Source organism: Pelophylax lessonae (genome assembly GCF_965119305.1).
Source record: "Pelophylax lessonae genome assembly, chromosome: 11".
NCBI classification, from domain to species: domain Eukaryota; kingdom Metazoa; phylum Chordata; class Amphibia; order Anura; family Ranidae; genus Pelophylax; species Pelophylax lessonae.
Window position 1 is genome coordinate 151,357,390 of NC_138778.1, and position 21,843 is coordinate 151,379,232.

The 21,843-nt window shown below is 44.7% G+C and overlaps 2 protein-coding genes across 2 annotated transcripts in view; one reads left to right on the forward strand and one right to left on the reverse strand.

Moving 5' to 3' along the window:
• Positions 1-4,077, forward strand: part of CDK5RAP3 (CDK5 regulatory subunit associated protein 3) — a 37,130-nt gene extending 33,053 nt beyond the window's left edge. Inside the window, exons 12-13 of the mRNA XM_082271205.1 lie at positions 3,048-3,219; positions 3,334-4,077. Of these exons, the coding sequence (XP_082127331.1) occupies positions 3,048-3,219; positions 3,334-3,399 (238 nt within the window). The 3' untranslated portion in view covers positions 3,400-4,077. The remainder of the gene's footprint in view (positions 1-3,047; positions 3,220-3,333) is intronic.
• LOC309566640 (uncharacterized protein) overlaps positions 1-21,843 on the reverse strand; it is a 286,877-nt gene that overhangs the window by 252,484 nt on the left and 12,550 nt on the right. The window lies entirely within an intron of this gene.

The following is a 21,843-nucleotide window of genomic DNA, read 5'->3' on the forward strand; positions in this document are numbered from 1 at the left end:
AGATTCTTTTTCTGCCGCCTAGTGTCCTTCTCCCGTAGGAGGCAGTATAACCCAATGGTATGAAGATCAGGAGCTGTATCCGTCAATGGACATCAGAGAAATGGATTTTATGGTAAGTCAAAAATCCCATTTTTTTTTTACCAATAGTTGTTGTTCTAGCCTTTTTTTCTCCTGTTCAGGTATGGCAGTATGATCTTCCTTTTGTTGGATCTCGTGGCTTTTGCCCACCCCTCACGCAATTGGACTGCTTTTACACATCCCAACTGCTTAAGAATTTCTACAGTTTCTGTGCACTTCAATTGACAATAAAGAAAACATTTTTCTTTTTTTTTGTACTTTACTAGTTTATTTGTACTTGCTTTAAAATCTTTTTCTTGCTGTCCATTGAGGTTATTATTGTTTTATTGGTCCTGATTGCTCGCTAAACTGAGGCATTTTGGTTGGAGGTGGTGTTATGTTTTTTTGTCTGCCAGTGTCCCATTTCTACACATCCCTCAATAGATTTGAAGAAAATCTTTTTAAGGTAATTACAAAAATTGTTTTCTATTAACCCTTTCTCTGCCACTGCCATGTGGCGGCAGCAGCTGGGGTTACACACACTGCTGCAGCAGACAGAAATGTGCGTAAATCTCAGAAGCCAGCTGTCAGATGAAAGTGCATCTACACATTCCTGAAACATTTGCCCCTGCCGTGTTTCCTGGGCTCCGCACTCCCACCTATAGACCTGAGACCAGAATGGAAGGTGCTAACGGATACAGAGACCAGCAATCTGCACTCCCTTAGCTTCAGGGCTAAGGGAGAAGAGACATTACCTGTGATGTCTTGTTAATGAGAACCTGTCATAACAAAATAACCACATAGAGGACCTTTGGTCCCAAAAGTGATAAAAAAAATAGTTTTGTGAAAACAAAGTGTAAAAAAATAATTGTTATGCTTAAAAATTATTTCTTGTCATCTAAAAACTGCATATAAATGCATGCTGACTGTCTGAAAAGAAAGTAACCCAGAGCAACCAGTCTCTATCATTAATCTTGTGGCCTTTATTAGAAAAAGTAGTAGATGGTATTTGGTTAGGGTGTGTTCTTATGGGCAACACACAAACTTAAAAAAACAAAAAACAAAAGATAACCTGCACTTAGTGCAAAAAAATATGAAATATTATTGGACTGCAGCATCTTCACAGTCTAGATACCAGACGTTAATCCTAATGCATAAACCAAAATAAAGTGCGCTGCCGCTTTTGATAAAAAACAATAAATATGAGCTAAAGATAAGCAAATGTATAATATCACATAAATGTATAGTAATCCAGGGCGGGGCCAGACATGTGACGTCATTGCGCACACTAGTGGGAGATCTGGCAGGGCTTACTGATACAGAGATGCAATCATTTTATGTGGCACTGTAAGTGTAATTTCTTAAATACATAGCATCTACTACACTATAAGAGTCCCGTTATTTCTTCTGTTGAGTGCATTCATTCATTCATCAAATCATCCCGTAGGGTAGGGAGTTTTGGTTAACTCTTGGTGGAGTGGCTTTTTGGCACTATTTCTTCCATCTGCACCTGGCTGATGTTTATGGCACTGAAGATATTTTTGTTTTTAGTCTATGCAGACTTTAAAATTGAGACTTTTTCAGTTTCACTGTTGATGGTTTATTTCACTGTTATCACTATACATTTATGTGATATGATACATTTTCTTATCTTTTTCTCACGTTTTCACTATTTGGCAAATTTATTGTTTTCTATTTAAAGGGGCAGCACACTTTTTATTTTGGTTTACGCAACACACAAACTTGGCTGACATTTTTTTGTATAATTGCTATTACCGTATATACTCGAGTATAAGCTGACCCGAGTATAAGTCGAGGCCCCTATTTTTACCACATAAAGATGGGAAAAATGATTGACTCGAGTATAAGCCTAGGGTGAGAATGCAGGGTGGCGGGCATGGTACAGGAGAATGCAGGGTGGCGGGCATGGTACAGGAGAATGCAGGGTGGCGGGCATGGTACAGGAGAATGCAGGGTGGCGGGCATGGTACAGGAGAATGCAGGGTGGCGGGCATGGTACAGGAGATTGCAGGGTGGCTGGCATGGTACAGGAGAATGCAGGGTGGCGGGCATGGTACAGGAGAATGCAGGGTGGCTGGCATGGTACAGGAGATTGCAGGGTGGCTGGCATGGTACAGGAGAATGCAGGGTGGCTGGCATGGTACAGGAGAATGCAGGGTGGCTGGCATGGTACAGGAGAATGCAGGGTGGCTGGCATGGTACAGGAGAATGCAGGGTGGCGGGCATGGTACAGGAGAATGCAGGGTGGCTGGCATGGTACAGGAGATTGCAGGGTGGCTGGCATGGTACAGGAGAATGCAGGGTGGCTGGCATGGTACAGGAGAATGCAGGGTGGCTGGCATGGTACACTAGGTGTGCATACCTTTGTGCACACAAAGTGTCAGCAGGTTGGTCATACAGCAGCGGCAGTGTAGTAAGCACAAAAAAGGCAGAATATTTTAGTTTATTTTTAAACCCCCCCCCCCTAAAAGATTTCAGTTTGTATTACAATTGAGTTGAACAGTTTATGGCTCACATTAAAGGTGGAAAAAGTTTTGAAATGATTTCTTTGTGTCATTTTTCTACATCACAGAAACCTGACATTTAGGGGTGTGTAGACTTTTTTATCCACTGTACCTGTAGGTATAAATAAACAAGCAGAGTTTACTACTGCTTTAATACACGCTGCTGCTGTATGATCGCCCGCTGACACTTTGATTGTCTCCTGTTCCATTCATGGTTACCATACCAGTCTAGATTCACAGACTTTAATCTGTAGGTGTGCTATGTTTAATAAAATGGTGTTTGATTCTACTAACTCCAGCACCCTGTTCTGTGCTTCTTTCCATACAGATGTTCAATTTAACAGACATGTCTAGAATTTTTTTTAAATTAATTTCTGTCTTATTTCCTTTTGGGTAGAATTTAGTAGATCAGCATCATTGTAGTAGGATTAAGCATGACTTGTGCTCTTGTTATGTCTATCCTAGGTATGTAGATAGAGTTATTGATCTACTACGGCAGCGGCTTAATCAAGCGGAACTCTTGGAGAGGAAACGGGAAGCATGGCTGGAGAGAGGAAAGTCTGCCCAGGAGGAGAGTGAAAGCCTGGAGCCTAAGCTACAAGTCCTTCAGGAGAGAAGCCGTGAACTCCAGAAGCAGGTAAGATCAGGGACAGATTATCATAGTGTGAAGGGGTAACCAGAAGTTTACAATGCTTGGCAATAAAGATTCTGATAGAAATGTTTGCTGTAATGTGCCTCCATTTTGTTGCAGATTGAAGCAGAAATTTCGCGGAAGTATAACAACCGACCTGTGAAACTAATTGGCACTGGACTTTGACCTTTTTCTTGCGACTTCATGATTGGTTCATACATTAAACATCTTGTTTTTATGAGTCTCTTATGCTGAATCTCCTGTCTTTAAAGTGCCGTCCCTCAAAATCCACAATGCACCCCCTTTATCTCTCCATCCCGAGGATGACACGTTCCATCTCCATCCCCACTTCTTCATATTACCGCAGTGCGAGATGTGCACCTTTCCCCTCTTCTTGGCTTTCTAATTACATCCCATCAGAATGACGAGTGACCTGTCACTGCTCATTATTCTGGCTGCTCGTTATCTCAGTGCTTAGGGGGGAGCAGCACCCTCCAGCTGGACATTGAGTGATGGCATCTATTAATCAGCAGGCTCACAGAGCAATACCTGTAACCACAGCTTGCTACAGAGCGTGCAACTCTGCCAGGAGGCAGGATGCCATGGTTTGTCAGGTTCCGAGTGGCTGGAATAAAAGAACAACACTGCAGGTTTTGCCTGAAAAGTTGATAAGGGAACATCACCTTGTGGGTCTGTGACTGAACACTTCTGGCTATTGTGACACTTTGCACTACCGCTGATAATGGGTTAAGGCAGACATTATTTCCTGGCTTAGATAGAAAAGAAACATTGATTGTGACTAGGTGAGTTTCAAAATATTTGCAGAGAGAGTTTTTTCTGTATATAACTGTACTACCCCCCCCCCCCCCTTTCATATCCACCTAGCTTTAGAAACAGAATTATATTGACACTATATGTAGGAAATCAGTGTGTATATGTTAAGGTAAAGATACAATTTCTTTACCTTCAGAAGGTGACCCTTAAATGTCCGCCCTTACCTAATAAATGTGCTATCTTTAACTTTTACTCTCATAGTGCCACCAGTCCTTTACAATTGAATGTAATTCAGGCCTGATTTCCCAGTGTAATCTTCCTACGGACTGCAGTTATTTCTCAACAGTCAGATTCAGGCTTCTAGGTAAGGTAAGAACAAGTTGATTGGGCATTCAGTGTGCCCTCAGTGGAAATACAGCATGGTTATATGTACATTTACATGAGAACTACATTTGGACATCTGGCTGGCTCTTTTCTTGAATCTCATGGGATGTCTTCTCCCAGTCTGTTAAAGTAAACCTGATGTTACAGCAGGCGCACAGGTTCCGGAGTGCCACAGGAGCACAGAAATCAGACGCACACAATAAAGGACATCTCAATTTTCAAGTCTGAATTTCAATTCTGGTCCTCTCCCCCTCCTGCTGAGAATGAATAGAGATCATCGAGAGCAGCCATGAACCAATCAGATGCCTGCTGTTTTCAAGGGCAGGTTACTAAATGAATGAAGACACTGTAGTTAGTTTCTATTTGCATCAGAATTTTCCAGATATTTCCAATAATTCCAAAATGCATCTTTTTGATTTGTTTTTTTAAATTTACCACAATGGAAAGACTGCATACCAAGGTTATCAAATCTTTTGCAATGACTGCACCTTCCAGGGACATTCAGGGCATCACTTTTGCCAAGGTTAAACACAAATTAAGTTTAAAAAGTTAACTCTTTTTATTCCAGCTTCTAGTCATCAATACTATCCAGCATTCAAATCAGATAAGTAGGTAGAAATATACTGGGTATATTACACGCGCCAAGCGAGGGAACCTATGAGGTATTCAAGGGCCTAAAAATATATAAGTTATAAAGTGACTTAAATAAATAGTGATGTATACGAAAGTGAGTAGCGGCAGCTATAGTAAAGTGCTAGTGCTAATGGTGAATAAAGTAATCAATGTGTAAGTGATTACCTACAGCGCTTGCTACAAGTTGGTGAACCAGTCTGTAAAATATATATTATGACAATATAATTAACTTACTAAAAGTGCTTATTAAATATTGAAATAATTAAGAATTATATAAATATTCACTTTCTAAAACCATATATTATCACTTTCAAGAGGTAAATAAATGAATATATGTGTATCTTAAAGTTGTGCACACACAATGATAATAAATAAACAGTCCATAAAAAATACAAAAATTGATGTAAAAACAAAAAAACACCAAACAGTGTCTTCTGGTGAAAAATGTCAGAGAAAATAATAAATATATTAAAGTGCAGGTGCTTCTTTCTTGCCCTGGTGTCCCTTCACCGTGGAAAATAGATACATTTCACACTCACCAGAAGGCGTGGGTCCTATATGCCTTATGGCACTAGGACTAATCGTGCTTAAATGACACTGTTTGGTGTTTTTTTTTGTATCAATTTTTGTATTTTTTATGGACTGTTTATTATTATCATTGTGTGTGCACAACTTTAAGATACACATATATTCATTTATTTACCTCTTGAAAGTGATAATATATTGTTTTAGAAAGTGAATATTTATATAATTCTTAATTATTTCAATATTTAATAAGCACTTTAAGCCCCCGTTCACACTAGGGCGACCTGTGAGGAGGTCGCGGTGCGAGGTAGCGTCGCCTGCATGTGAACGGGGGCTTATTGGTCATTATTTTTAGTAAGTTAGTTATATTGTCACAATATATATATTTTACAGACTGGTTCACCAACTTGTAGCAAGCGCTGTAGGTAATCACTTACACATTGATTACTTTATTCATCATTCAAATCAGATAGTATATGACCTATCGGTACAATCACTCCTATAACATTAGGAGGCATTGTTTTGGGCCTTCTGACCCTTTCTCATACACCATAATTCAGAATAGTATCATTTGATCAATACATAATCAGCTGATGTATATTGATGATATGATCACATGATAATATCCTGATTGGTGAGGGGATTGAAAGTTAGAATGTCATGTTTTTTCCCCAGGTCTGCTCACCTGAGAGGTTTTTCATTGGCTGCCGCCTTTGTGCCCACTGTTCTTAGATTGGGTTTAGGTGTGATAGATTACAGTATAAAGTGCACATTGTGGTGTTTGAATGGTTGTAACACCAAAAAGAGTCGGTTAGGCCCAAAACATTGCATGGCAATTTTACAGAGATCATACTTTTGAAATGCCTTATACGATGCTATCTGATTGAAGTTTTGGGTCGTATAAATTGTATTGATGCCTAGTAGCTGCAATAAAAATAGCCACTGAATAGCTTTGGTTTGACATTTATGTGCATAATTAGTGTAAATAAAACCTCTTCACTATTGTCGGTATTCTTATTTTGAAGCAGGATACCTGTTTTTGATTGCTCGTATACACCGTGTATAGTTGGTACCTGTCTGCTGGAAGCACCCATCTAGCATATGTCCAAGATCAGTATAGAAAGCCATAGGAACTGTCTTACTGAATCTCATAACTGATAATAGATTGTGTCTGAACAGCTACTGGTTTTTGGTCTTGCAATGTTCATTTACCATCGCCCTGCACTTTTTTAGTTTACATATCAGTTTTTCAACTTCTAAACCTGTGAAGGATGAACGTTTTCAGAATTCCAGAGCTGTGCTGTCATTTATTCTTTGTAACAACACCAACCAGCCAGCAACCTTCTCATTATTAGCTCCAACGCTACTGCATTTCATTGGCCTTTTTATGATATCATTAAACAAAGTTCAATGCCACTTCTGCAAACTGGATGTTTCTGTACTTACCAGCATTCAGGAAGTTCTATAGTTGTGTATTATAAAAGAGGAGGTGAATTTTTTTTTTTTTTCTTAGAGAGCAACATATGGAAGCCTCTGCAAAAGTATCATGTCAATGTGCTGTATACAAAAAAGTATGTTGGGGAACCATGCTGCTATGTGATGAATAAAATAAGGTAATTTACTGCATATGAGCAGGCTGAAGATGACTATCAGTTGCAAGGAATACCATCCTACTTTGCAAAGCCCTGCTGCTAATCCAAAAAAAAAAAAAAAAAAGAGGCAGTAAGGGCATATGTACACAGGAGTTCAGCCCCATACAGCGTGAAGAGCCCTTTGTTCACTTTTGTGTCAAAGTGTTGAGCTGCATACAGGCAGATCATATTAGTGAATGGACACACATCAGTTGTATAAAATCACCCGCACCCCAAATTGGACAGGTACACAGGCATGGGTGAACGGACCCCGACACAAAGCATGTGCATCCAGCGCCGTGCACCCATCCCCCTGTGCCTATCAAATTCGGCTGTGCAGGATGAGTCCTTATAGCCGATGTGTGTCTGTTCACTATTATGGGTTGCCTGCACACAGCTCAGTGCTAGGACCCTCGCAGGGTCACTGGTGGACTCCTGGTCCAAGTCACAGTGTTCCCATGGCCAACAGCCCCCACTGGTTGGGAGGGGTTCTGTCTGGAGTGGTGCCCGCATCCCTGGGTCGGTGAGTATGGTTTCTCCTCTCCTCTCCTTCTGGTGTGGTAGGAGCTGTGGGTTCCTCTCATCCCTCTCGGGCAAATGGACATTTTCTGTTGGTTCGGCATGCTCTGGTGTGGCGGCCATTTTCTTAGAGCCACGCTATGGCAGATGTGCTTTCTGGGCCCCTCCTCCTATCCCTTGTGTGGATTCCTGGGTTTCCTTCCTTTTGGACACTGCACATGGGTCCCTAGCCTTCTGGTGTCTGGTTACCTGCATTCCTCCTGGGTGGTGAGTCTGATTGGGGGGTCCCTCATTCTGCTTAGTGTGGGGTGTGCAGGCTCTAGTGCGGTAGGTCCCCTGGCGGTGCCAGCGCCTTGTGCTAGTGGGTTCTCACTTTATTCTTATGGAGTCTCAAAAGCACCTTTCCCCACCTGACCCCCTCTGAGGCGGCAGGCCCCTTGGGGTCCCAGATTCCCAATAATGCACTGACAGACGTCCTGGAATCCCTTGTTTCCCAGGTGGAGGTGGTCTCTGGGCGGAAGGCTAGCAGGAATCGTCCCCCCCACCTTCCCTTGCCTCATCTGTCTCGTCAGATACTGGCTCTGTTGCTGCGGACATGGCCCGTCCTTTGGGACTTGACGTCACGCTCCTTGATCAGTCGGATAGTGAGGATGACTCCTCCACTGCTGCAGCGCCGCTGGTGGATGAACTGGTTTCCTTGGTGTGAGGAACCTTAAAGATGGAGGATGTTGCTAAGGTGGCTGCAGATGTGGCTGTTCCCTTTGGCACTCACAAACTGTCGTACAGTCAAAGTGTGTGCTTATCCATACTATTTTGACAAATTTGTGTACAAAGTATGGGAGCGCCCAAAGTACCCTTTTGTGATCCCTAAACACTTGCGTTTATCCTTTTGAGGAATCCCTTCCAAAGAAGTGTACCGTTCCACTGGTGGTGGATCCCTTTGTTTCCAGGTTGAACAAAGCATCTATGACCCCGGTGGAGAAATTCCCGGCCTTTAAGGACCCGGCTGACAGAAAAGCGGAGTCGGTGGCCCTCGACATGTTCACCATTGCTGGTTCAGCATTGCGACTGGTGCTGGCCACTGCCCCGGTGTCTCAGATTGTAACTGAATGGGCAAAACTTTTGCGCTACGGTCTGGGTAGTAAGCAGGTTCCTACTGCTTACGTTTAGCTAGCGGATCAGTTGGTCCAGGGACTGCAATTTATGTGTGATGCTGCTCTGGATGCGGCCCCTTTTTCTTTCCAAGCTCTCTGTTTCGGCGGTGGTGCTTTGGCGGGTTTTGCGGCCTGAGTGTTGGTCTGTGGATCAAACCTCTAAGAAGGCTCTCACTGATTTGCCTTTTTAAGGCAATCGCTTGTTTGGGGCTACCCTGGATTACAACATTAAGAGTCTCACTAGGGAGAAGAGTACTTTCCTTCCACAGTTTGGGAAGGGGGAAGGAGCCTTGTCAAAGAGAAGTGGCACTTTCTTCTCGGCACACAGTTTTTTCGTCCTTCAGAAGCCGCTGATAAGGATTCCAGACCTTTCAAGCCCCTCCTCAGGAGGTACCAAGCGGCCCTGGTCCGGCAAGCCGAGAGCAGGTTTCTCTTGACCCACGGACAAGGCCCTTTTAGCATGAAGGTGCGCCCTCACCCATGCCTGGGGTAGGGGGATTTCTTCACCTGTTTCCCGGGCCCGTGGACCTCCGCGGTGAATGACAAATGGGTCCACAATGTAATTCTGTCCGGTTACAAATCACAATAATTGCACTCCAGAAAGGTTCTTTCCTTTCATTGTGTATCTATCCTCGGATCGGCTGCAAGCTCTTTTGTGGCAGTGCAGGACCTGTTGCTTCAGGGAGTGATTGTCCTGGCTCCAGCATTGGAACAGTTTTAAGGTTTTTATTCAAACCCATTGACAATCCCGAAAAAGGAGGACAAGGTCCATCCCATTCTGGACCTCAAGGCCCTGAACTAGTTTGTGCAGTTGCAGAATTCAGACTGGAGTCCATTCGAACGGTGGTGGCATCCCTACATTAGGGGGATTTCTTAGCCTCTATCGACATCAAAGAAGCTTACTTGCACATTCCAATATGTACCCGACACCAGTGTTTCCTCCGGTTTGCTGTCGGAGAGGAGCACTATCCATTCATGGCGTTAGCCTTTGGTCTGACCTCTGCTCCTCGGGTTTTCACGAAGGGGTTGGGCCCCCGGTCTTGGTGTTGCTACGTCAGAAGGGGATTGCTGTGCTGTGCTAGTTAGACGACCTCCTCTTGCGAGCAGAGTCCTTGTCTGCATTGACGGACGATGTGGAGATCACTATCGAGACCTTGAAGGAGTTCGGTTGGCTTCTGAACTACCAGAAGTTTGCTTTGATCCCATCCAGGAAATTGGGTTACCTGGGTCTGACTCTGCATTCAGTTCTGGCCAGAGGTGTTTCTTCCTCTAGACAAACTTTAGAAGTTGCATTCTGAGGCGGTCCTCCCTCCGGACTTGCATGCAAGTGCTGGGCTTGATGGTTTCTACCTTTTTAAAGGCGGTCCTGTTTGCACAGTTCTATACGAGGTTCCTTCAGAGGGAGATCCTGGTAAAATAGGACAAGTGTCCAAAGTCTCTGGACAATCTGATTCGTCTGAGCCAGGAAACCAGGGGTTTCCCTGGTCTGGTGGCTTTGTTTCCTGAAACTTTGGCATGGCAAGTATTTTTCTCTCCTTGTATTGGACAGTGGTCACAACGAATGCCAGCCTGTCTGGGTGGGGAGGTGTCCTGGGGCTGAGCTCAGCTCGGGGTTGTTGGACGTTGGAAGAATCTAGGCTACCCCTCAATGTCTTGGAACTTTGGGCGATCAGACTTTGCCTCGATCACTGGACCGATCAGAAGTCAACAGTCTTCCCCATAATTGTGTAACCTACTAAACCAGACTGAGAGACCATTTAAAGGCTCAGGAAACCTTTACAGGTGTTTTGAGTTAAATAGCTGATTAGAGCGTGACACCATGAGTCTACAATATTGAACTTTTTCACAATATTCTAATTTTCTGAGATACTGAATTTTCGGTTTTGGCCAGCTGTATGCCATAATCCACAAAAGGAAAAGTAAGAAATATATCACTCTGTGTGTAATGAATCTATATAATAGGAGTTTCACTTTTTGAATTTAAATAATTATCAGTACCAGGTTGGACCCCCTTTTGCCTTCAGAACTGCTTTAATTCTTTGTGGCATAGCTTCAACAAGGTGTTGGAAACATTCCCCAGAGATTTTGGTCCATATTGATGTAGCACCCTCCTAGTCAGGTGCTAGATGGGTAGCATAGTTTTGGTTCTGGCTGCTTATCAGCAATAGGTAGCATAGTTTTGGTTCTGGCTGCTTATCAGCAGAATGGCAGGTTAAAGGTATGTTCTTCCTGCTTATCAGGGAGCAGGATTTGTAGTTAGGCCCGTTGCATGTGTCCAGGGTGTGATTCATCTGGGCTGAGGGAGTGCCCCCACTGTATCCAATAGGGAGGCCTGTTGGACAGTGGAGGAAACCCAGCCAGTTACACACAGGCTTTTATGGCACTGGGATACATTATAAAGGCCAAGGATACATGTGGCAGGGGGTCTTTGGGCGGGAAGCCAAGTCCCAGGAGGAGGGTAATTGCTGTCTCCTCTTCTGAAGCTGTGGAAGGTGGTCACGGGCAGTCGGCCTGGTGAACCAGAAAGTGTGGCTGAACCCAGAGGTCCAGTGGAAGCGGACTGTGGAGGTGAAGGCAACGGTGACTCTAGAAAAACAGTGTCCTTGAGTACAAAGAAACCTGCCCAGGGGTCTGCCAGGACGGGGACCACTACATTGGCTAGAGTCAGCGGACGGGTGTTAGCACACAGGCAGTGAGAGTAAAGGGGGTGCTGAGTTTGTAACCCTAAAGAGAATCTTCAAGCAGGAACATTTAATATATCTTCACTTCAGTGGCAAGGTGAAGCAGCGGCCTTGCCGCATTCTACAGTCAGTTGTCCTCGAGATTGTGCATAGTTACTAGTTGGAGTATTCCACTCATCCTTTCTCCTATCCAAGTTCTAAAGAAAACCACAAAAACAACATCCCCTGGATTGATTATTGACCGAGTCAAGAACTTTCATTGCTGTTTATCTGCTGCCAGTTGCTAAGGGTAACCCAGGGGAATCCAGAAAGTGTAATACTCAGCGGTCCTCTAGGGGGCAGTGCTATATTGACATGATAGCATCACGCAGTTGCTGCAGGTTTGTTGGCTGCACATCCATAATGCGAATCTCCCATTTCAGCACATCCCAAAGGTGCTCTATTGGATGAGATCTGGTGAGTGTGGAGGCCATTGAGTACAGTGATCTCATTGTCATGTTGAAGAAACCAGTGGTGAGATGATTTGATCTTTGTGACATGGTGCATTATCCTGCTGGAAGGAGCCATCAGAAGATGGGTACACTGTAGTCATAAAGGGATGGACATGGTCCGCAACAATACTCAGGTAGGCCGTGGCGTTTGAACAATGCTCAACTGGTACTAAGGGCCCCAAAGTGTGCCAAGAAAATATCCCCCACACCATTACACCACCACAAGCCTGAACCGTTGATACAAGACAGGATGGATCCATGCTTTCATGTTCATGCCAAACTCTGACCCTCCCAACCTAAATCAAGACTCATCAGACCAGGCAACAATTTCCCAATCTTCTATTGTCCAATTTTGGTGAGCCTGTGCGAATTGTAGCCTCAGTTTCCTGTTCTTAGGTGACAGGAGTGGCACCCGGTGTGGTCTTCCACTGCTGTAGCCTATCTGCTTCAAGGTTCAATGTGTTGTGCGTTCAGAGATGTATTCTGCATACCTTTTTGTTGTAATGAGTGGTTATTTGAGTTACCGTTGCCTTTCTATTATCTAAAACCAGTCTGCCCCTTCTCTGACATCAACAAGGCATTTTCATCAACTCAGCTGCCGCTCACTGGATATTGTTTTTTCAGACCATTCTCTGTAAACCCTAGCAATGGTTGTGCTGGAAAATCTCAGATGTTCAGCAGTTTTTAAAATACTCAGAGCAGCCCATCTGGCACCAACAACCATGCCATGTTCAAAGTGACCTAAATCCCCTTTCTTCCCCATTCTGATACTTGGTTTTAACTTCGGCGTTTTCACCATGTGTAAATGCCTAAATGCATTGAGTTGCTGCCATGTGATTGGCTGGTTAGCAGTTTGTGTTACCAAGCTATTGAACAAGTGTACCTAATAAAGTGGCCTGTGAGTGTATATGCAAAAACATTTTTGCAAACCCTGGATATTGCGGTATATAAAAGTAGCAGTGACAGCAACACTGTGCACCGCATAGTCTGTGCAGAGAGCAGAGCTGTGGGAGAGACCCAGCAGATCACCATACTACAGGCTGCCTGTAGAAAACTACAGGAGAGGATGGAGGCCTGCACAAGGAGAGGAAGCAGCAGTGAGCAGTCTTTATTGCAGGAGGCTCCTGCACAGAGGCAAGGTTTCACACTAAATTACTGCACAAATCTGGAGAAATACACAAATCACAAGTCAAGTAATAATCCACATGCTTTTTGCTTTTAGACAATATTTTCTTATCTCGGAGCTCAGCTGTAATACAACCTCACTGAAGCAATTCATCCTCAAATTTCTTCGCTGAAGCATTGCAGTTCTCCAGTTCCTTCTGCCAGCAGCTCAGCTTACTTACAGTGGGGATCGAAAGTTTGGGCACCCCAGGTAAAAATTTGTATTAATGTGCATAAAGAAGCCAAGGAAAGATGGAAAAATCTCCAAAAGGCATCAAATTACAGATTAGACATTCTTAAATGTCAACAAAAGTTAGATTTTATTTCCATCATTTACACTTTCAAAATAACAGAAAACAAAAAAAATGGCGTCTGCAAAAGTTTGGGCACCCTGCAGAGTTAATATCTTGTACTGTCCCCTTTGGCAAGTATCACAGCTTGTAAACGCTTTTTCTCTGTCGCTCATTAACAGACGTAGTCCTCGTTGATTAATAACAACTCGGGTTATACTGCCCTCTACAGGAGTAGGACTAGACAGGAAAGAAAACATTCTGGCCACACCCTAGGGGCAGTCCCAGAGGGTATATCCTCTCTCTCTCTGCTACAGCAAATCAGTTTTTTTTTCTGTCTAGTTAGGAGTAAGGACCTAGATGCCTTGCTAGGATCTTCGGTCCTGGCAGGAATTTTTCTTAGATTTTTTTTAGACAGCTTTTTTCTCCAGTGTTCCTGTGAGATCTTCAAGCAAGCAAGCTGTAACTGGGCGATGGGCTGGATGTTGAGATCCAGTGGTCACCCCAGTTCAGCCTACGAGCGCGTGCAGGCCATAGCTCCGCGCTGGGTCGGCCGCGACATAGTCCCACTGGACGGGGACTGACCCTGCGAGTTAAACGTCTCACCTGAACGCCAATGACCAACAGAGTCACGGCGTCCGTATTGGTCGACAGCCCCCCCACCCCGGTGGAGAGGGGTTCTGTCAGGAGTGGGCGCCCGCCTGGTTCCGGTATGGTGAGTAGTATGTTCCTCCTCCCCCCTGTCGGGTTTGTGGTGGACGCGGGCCCCTCTCTGGAATGGTAGGATGGGTCTCCCCTCTATCCTATAACAGGTCACAGATTCCCCAATTTGAGTATGATTTTTTGTGAACAAAAACCAGGAGGCTTGGTTTGGGAGCTGACTATCTAAGGTCATTGCAAGACTGTAAAGGGTGACTGAAGTCAGTGGCAGTACTATAAGGGGCATTACTATTGAAGTAAAAGGTATCCTACCTGTCAGAGGTGAACACAGGCCGATGCCTAATGGGGAGGTGCCTGAGTCACTGCAGTCCAGATCGCCATTCCTCCAGCAAAGGATCACTTCGGAAGGACAGAGGGCTGCCTCCCGACGGCCCACGGACCGCATGCGGCCCGCCAGGGTCCTGCACCGCCGGCCAGGCTTATCACCATTCAGGGTGAAGGTTGTGGGGGCGAGATACTCCCGCAGGCCGCCAGGCCGAACATAGACATCCCGAGGCCGCTGCTAGCGCCGCTATCTGATACAGGCCGCCGCCATTGTCTTACAGATCGCACGAGGCCGCCATATTGGCGTAGCCTCGTGTCTCCAGCATGGGGGCGGCCATGTTTGAGGTGACCAAACACCTCGAGGAGATAAGGGGAGACGCCGGAAAGGTGTGCAAAGGGGCGGAGCCGCCTCCTTTTACCCGGGAAAGCCAGCCAAAGACTTCCTGTCTGTAATAGACAGTGCTGGAACAGGTTGTATTGAAACTTCTAAGCATCAAGTGGTGAGCCTTGGGGTCTCTCTCTCTCTCTCTCTCTCGCTCTGTAGGGGTCCCTAAGCAGGTAACACTGAGGGGCGCTGTGGCGCTGGGGGTCTAAAGAAAAAAAAAAGTTTTTTTTTTTTGGCAAATACATTTTTTCCCGGCAAGTGTCTGGAATAATCATGGACCCTGCCACACAGGTACCCCCACCTGTTTCCCTCGAGGTGGCCGCAGGACCCTCCAGTTCACAGAGTATGGATGCATTCACAGCAGTTTTGGAGTCTTTGGTGTCTCGGGTGGAGACGGCCTGTCAGGGACGGGGGTCAAGAAAGCGACCCCCGCCTACCCCTATGTCATCTGATACTTCAGATTCAGATTCTGAGATGGTCATTGCAGCTGCAGGTCCCTCTGCAGGGGCTGTTGTCTCAGGTAAAGTTCCCTCAGACAGTGAGGAGGACGTTCCTGCCTCCGCCATAGCACAAGAAGAAGCATTGGTGGACGCACTAGTTGTGGCGGTCCGGGAAACCTTAAGACTTGAGGTTTTACCGGCAGAGGCAACTGAGATGGAAATTCCCTTTGGTACTAGTAAACCTACCAAGACGGCGAAGGTTTTTCCCTTACCCAAATGTTTTGGTAATAAAATTAAAGAGGAATGGGATCATTCAAAACGTACCTTTGCTGTTTCCAAGCGCATTGCTAGACGCTATCTGTTTGAGGAATCCCTCATTAAGAAATGGACGGTACCACCAGTGGTGGATCCACCTATTTCCAGACTGAATAAAGCCACTGTTATCCCGTTGGAGGACGCTCCGTCCTTTAAGGATCCGGTGGATCGGAAGATGGAAGCGGAGTCCCGCACTATTTTTTTCCCTGATAGGGTCAGCCTTTAGACCAGTGATTGTCATTGGTTTAGTTTCACAGACATTAACGGAATGGGCAAGATTGGTACGCCATGACCTAAAGGGGAAAGGTATCCCCCAGGCAGCATCTGATTTGATGGAACAAATTATACAAGGACTGCAGTTCATCTGTGACGCAGCCCTGGATGCCACCCCCTTGTTAGGGCATGCATCTATGTCAGCGGTAATCCTCAGACGTGTGCTGTGGTTAAAATGCTGGTCAGCGGATCTAGGTTCCAAAAAAGCCTTGGCGAATCTCCTCTTTCAGGGGAATCGCCTATTTGGGGCCACCCTAGATGAGATCATTAAGGATGTCACTGGGGGCAAGAGCACTTTTTTGCCGCAGGCTGCTAAAGCTAAAGGACCTTGTAACAAGCGTGGACCTTTCTTTGTCGCTCATAAAGGGTTCGTTCGCTCCGCTGGGGCGAGCGGGAAAGGCAAAGCCCCTCTAGGAGGGTTCAAGAGGCGCTGGTCGGGCAAACAAAAGGCCGACTCAGCCAAACCTGAAGTTAAGGCTAATACAGCCTGAAGGTGCGCCCCCACCCGGCTTGAGGGTGGGGGGACGTCTTCACCGGCATTCAGAGCTAGAGCCTTCCTGAATCTCGGACTAAGGGGTTCAGGAGATCATACGATCAGGACACAAGATCGAGTATCGATCACTGCTACCGGTGCGAATCTTCCCTTCCAACATTTAGTTGCTACAGGGAGCGGTAGTTACCGTTCCCTGAACAGATCATTTTCTTTACCTTTTCCAAAGATTACTCTCAGTTCCCTACAGGAATCGGATCCGGTTGAGCAAACAGACCAAGGAGCCTCTAGTCTGGTGACTTCGGTCTCTAATGCTCAACCAGGAGAAATCATCACTCCTGATAAGAATCAAGTTTCTGATAAATGTGTGGGAACAGAGAGCGATCAGACTTTGTCGGATTGCCTGGACCAAGCAGCTCTAGGGCAGCCTGGTTCGGATCCAGTCAGACAATATCAGGGTGATGACTTAGGTCGATCACCAAGGATTTCACCATCTGTGTCTTCATCAGAGCATCCCGGAGGTGGATCTGTTGGCATATCGACTCAACAGGAAGGCGCGGAGGTTGGTAACGCGCGGCCGCGTTCCTCTAGCGGACGCAGCAGACGCACTGAACGGCCTACAAAGGCAGTATCAGCTACTATACGTCTTCCCCCCTCTCAAGTTGCTGCTGAGATTTCTCCGCAGGATAGAGATGGAGGGAACTCCAGTTATCCTGGAAATTCGAGGCTAGCCTCGTCAGGCCGGTCAGGCCGACTTGGACATGCTAGTCGCGAACGCTCCTTGGAGACCTCCTCTCAGGGAGGATCTGCGGTCTCAAGGACCGATCTTCCATCGTGCTTTACAGTCGCTGGTTTTAATGGCCTGGCCATTGAGACCCAGGTACTGAAGGGCAGAGGGTTGTCAGCTTCAGTTATTCCTACTCCTAATTAAAGCAAGGAAAGCGACTTCCAGCAAAGTCTATTATCGCACATGGAAGACTTATATTGCGTGGTGTGAATCTTTGGGATTTCCCCCACGTACCTATTCGGTGACCCGAATCTTGGCTTTTCTGCAAAAGGGGGTTGAGCAGAAACTATCCTTGTGCACCATCAAGGGTCAGGTTTCAGCATTAGCAATCTTCTTTCAGAAGCCTTTGGCTACTCATTCCCTGGTGCGGAATTTCATCCAGGGGGTGCGGCACTTGGCTCCGCCAGTCCGCGCGCCCTTACCACCTTGGGATCTTAATTTGGTTTTGTCGGTTCTGCAGAAACCTCCCTTTGAAAATATCAGGGAGATTCCCTTGCTTACATTATCTCAGAAGGTGGCCTTCTTGGTGGCTATCACTTCTGCACGCAGGGTGTCAGAACTGGATGCATTATCATGCCATTCCCCATATCTAGTGGTTCATAGGGATAAGGTAGTTCTTCATCCGAAGCCATCCTTTCTTCCTAAGGTGGTTTCAGACTTTCATCTGAATGAAGATATTGTGCTACCTTCCTTGTGTCCTCAGCCCAATCATCCTCGGGAATATGCGTTGCATTCCTTGGATGTGGTTCGGGCAATCAGGGTATACCTGAAGGCTACGGAAATGTTCCGTAAGACGGATTCACTTTTTGTGATCACGGATGGCCCCAGAAAGGGGTTGCCTGCATCTGCCGCAACTATCTCCAAATGGATTAGACAGACGGTGGTACAGGCTTATTCTATTAAGGGTCGGAATCCTCCGTTCCCTGTTAAGGCGCACTCCACTCGAGCGCTCAGTACTTCCTGGGCCTACCGCCATCAGGCGTCAGTGGTCCAGGTGTGCAAGGCGGCCACCTGGTCGTCGGTACATACCTTTACGAAATTTTATAAAGTTGATGTGATGGCATCGGCGGATGCCTCATTTGGCCGCAAGGTTTTGCAGGCCGCAATTTGAGGAGACCAGTGGTCTACCTCGAGGGTTTTTTTTTCCGTTGGAATTTCAGTTGAGTCTCATCGTGTGATTGATGAGCCTTTAAAACTTCTAGTTGGCACCGGTTGGGCCTTCTAGATTGGATTTTGATTTCCATTTTCCCACCCCTCATTTGTGGTACTGCTTTGGGACGTCCCGAGTTGTTATTAATCAACGAGGACTACGTCTGTCAATGAGCGACAGAGAAAAATTGATTTTTGTAAAATCTTACTGTAAAATCCTTTTCTCTTAAGCTCATTGACAGACGTAGTACCCGCCCCTCTGGTTTTGAGTTGGGTTGGGTTAAATTCTCTAAACACTGCTTTGTGACATAACTGATTTGCTGTAGCAGAGAGAGAGAGAGGATATACCCTCTGGGACTGCCCCTAGGGTGTGGCCAGAATGTTTTCTTTCCTGTCTAGTCCTACTCCTGTAGAGGGCAGTATAACCCGAGTTGTTATTAATCAACGAGGACTACGTCTGTCAATGAGCTTAAGAGAAAAGGATTTTACGGTAAGATTTTACAAAAATCCATTTTTGTAGCCAGCCAAGAGTCTTTCAATTCTTGTTTGAGGTATCTTTGCCCATTCTTCCTTACAAAAGTCTTCCAGTTCTTTGAGATTTCTGGGCTGTCTGTCATGCCCTGCTCTTTTAAGGTCTATCCATAGATTTTCAATTATGTTGAGGTCAGGAGATTGTGAAGGCCATGGCAAAACCTTCAGTTTACGTCTCTTGATGTAATCCCCCGTGGATTTCGTGGTGTGTTTAGGATCATTATCCATTTGTAGAAGCCATCCTCTCTTTAACTTCAGCTTTTTCACAGATGGCATCAAGTTACCATCCAAATTTGCTGAAATTTTATTGAATCCATTTTTCCTTCTACTCGTGAGATGTTCCCTGTGCCACTGGCTGCAATACAACCCCGAAGCATGATTGATCCACCCCCATGCTTAACAGTTGGACAGAGGTTCTTTTCATTAAATTCTGTGCCCCTTCTTCTCCAAACGTACCTTTGCTCATTCCGGCCAAAAAGTCAAATTTTAACCTCATTGGTCCACAGAACTTGTTTCTAAAATGCATCAGGCTTGTCTATATGTTCATTTGCAAAGTTCAAACGCTGGTTTTTGTGGTGAGGACGTAGAAGAGGTTTTCTTCTGATGACTCTTCCATGAAGACCATATTTGTACAAGTATCTCTTTATAGTTGAATAGTGTACCACAACTCCAGTGTCTGCCAGATCTTTCTGGGGGGATCGTGCAGTCAAACGTGGGTTTTGAATTGTTTTTCTCACAATCCTGCGAGCTGTTTTGTCTGATATTTTTCTTGGTCTTCCAGCTCTTGCTTTAACTTCCACTGTTCCTGATGACTGCCATTTCTTAATTGCATTCCAAACAGAGGATAATGACACCTGAAAACGCTTTGCTATCTTCTTATAGCCTTCTCCAGCTTTGTGAGCTTCAAATATTTTCAGTTTCAGTTTTCTAGACAACTGCTTAGAAGATCCCATGGTGCTGATTGATGGGGCAAGGTCAGATGAGTCTGGGCATTTAAAACCTTTGAGATTGACATCACCTGGTCTTCCCAGATGATGATTGAGAACAATCCATGACACTGGCAGGTCTCAGCCTTGCAAAGGGGGCAGTGCATGCTTTAAATTCTGCAGGGCGCCCAAACTTTAGCAGATGCCATTTTTTTGTTTTCTGTAATTTTGACAGTGTCAATGATGGAAATAAAATCTAAGTTTTGTTGACATATAAGAATGTCTAATCTGTAATTTGATGCCTTTGGAGATTTTTCCCATCTTTCCTTGGCTTCTTTATGCACATTAATACAAATCTTTACCTGGCGTGCCCAAACTTTCGATCCCCACTGTAGCTTCTCTCTGCCAGCCATGCTTTGGCAGCCTTCTCTCTAATGTAAAAAGGTAAAGGGAGCAGGGTGAGTGGAGCTGATGAGCGATAAAGTTCATTGCTGCTTCTGTAAACTTTAAGGATGAATTGTCTTACATTGCCTACAATTACAGAGGTCAGTAAGTACTCATTTTAAAGCTCAATTATGCAAAAATAAAGTCCCCTCTAGCTATCAAATGTTGAAAAACTCCTTCACAGGCACCATCATCTTCACACGGTCTCCTCCTGGGTTCAGCCTTCGTAAATGTCTGGCCTGGGATGACATGACTCTCGCGCATACATGCGGGAGTTATTTTTCCGGTCACCAAGGCACACTGAGAATATACTTTGAGCTGACATCGTATATCTCTTCTGCAATACAAAGCCTCACTGCTAGCAATTTCTTTTTCACTCAGAGTTCCACTTAAAGAATATGTAAATCTTTAACCACTTGCCTACAGTGCACTTTCACCCCCTTCCTGCCCAGACCGATTTTTTCAGCTTTCAGCGCTCTCACACTTTGAATGACAATTACTCAGTCATGCAACACTGTACCCATAAAAAATTGTGTCCTTTTTTTCACACAAATAGAGCTTTCTTTTGATGGTATTTATTCACTACTGGGTTTTTTATTTTTTGTGCTATAAATAAAAAAAGACTGAAAATATTGTGAAAAAAAGCATTTTTCTTTGTTTCTGTCATAAAATTTTGCAAATTAGTAATTTTTCTTCACAAATTTTGGCCAAAATTTATACTGCTACTTATCTTTGGTAAAAAAATAACCCAAATAATTGTATATTATTTGGTCTTTGGGAAAGTTATAGAGTCCACAAGTTATGGTACTAATCATTGAAAATTGGTCACACCTGATGTACTGAAGGCCTATCTCATTTCTTGAGACACTAAAAAGTCAGGAAAATACAAATACCCCCCAAATGACCCCTTTTTGGAAAGTAGACATTCCAAGGTATTTAATAAGGGGCATGGTGAGTTTTTTGAAGTTGTAATTTTTTTCCCACAATTCTTTGCAAAATTAAGATTTTTTTTTTCTTTTACAAATTGACGTATTAACAGGTTATTTCTCTCACACAGCATATGTATACTTGCAACTACACCCCAAAACACATTCTACTACTCCTCCTGAGAATGGCGATACCACATGTGTGAAACTTTTTCACAGCCTAGCCACATACAGAGGCCTAACATCCAAGTAGTACCATCCGGCATTCTAGGAGCATAAATTACACATATAATTTCCTGACAACCTATCGCACTTTTGAAGGCCCTGGAGCACTAGGACAATGGAAACCCCCATAAAATGACCCCATTTTGGAAATCAAACACCCCAACGTATAATTTTTGAGGCATAATGAGTCTTTTGAACGTGTCATTTTTTTCCACACGTTTTTGGAAACTGGAAAGAAAATGAAAACGCATTTTTTTTTTTTTACACAAAGCTGTCCATTTATGCAATATTTCTAACACATAGCATGTACATAGCAAAAATTGCACCCCAAAATACATTCTGCTATTCCTCCTGAGTATGGCGATACCACATGTGTAACACTTTTACACAGCCTAGCCACATACAGAGGCCCAACATCCAAGTAGCACTTTACACAAAGTTGTCCATTTATCCACTTTAAGACTGGGCCTATTTTTGACACTTGGTGTTTACAAGCTAAAATAATATTT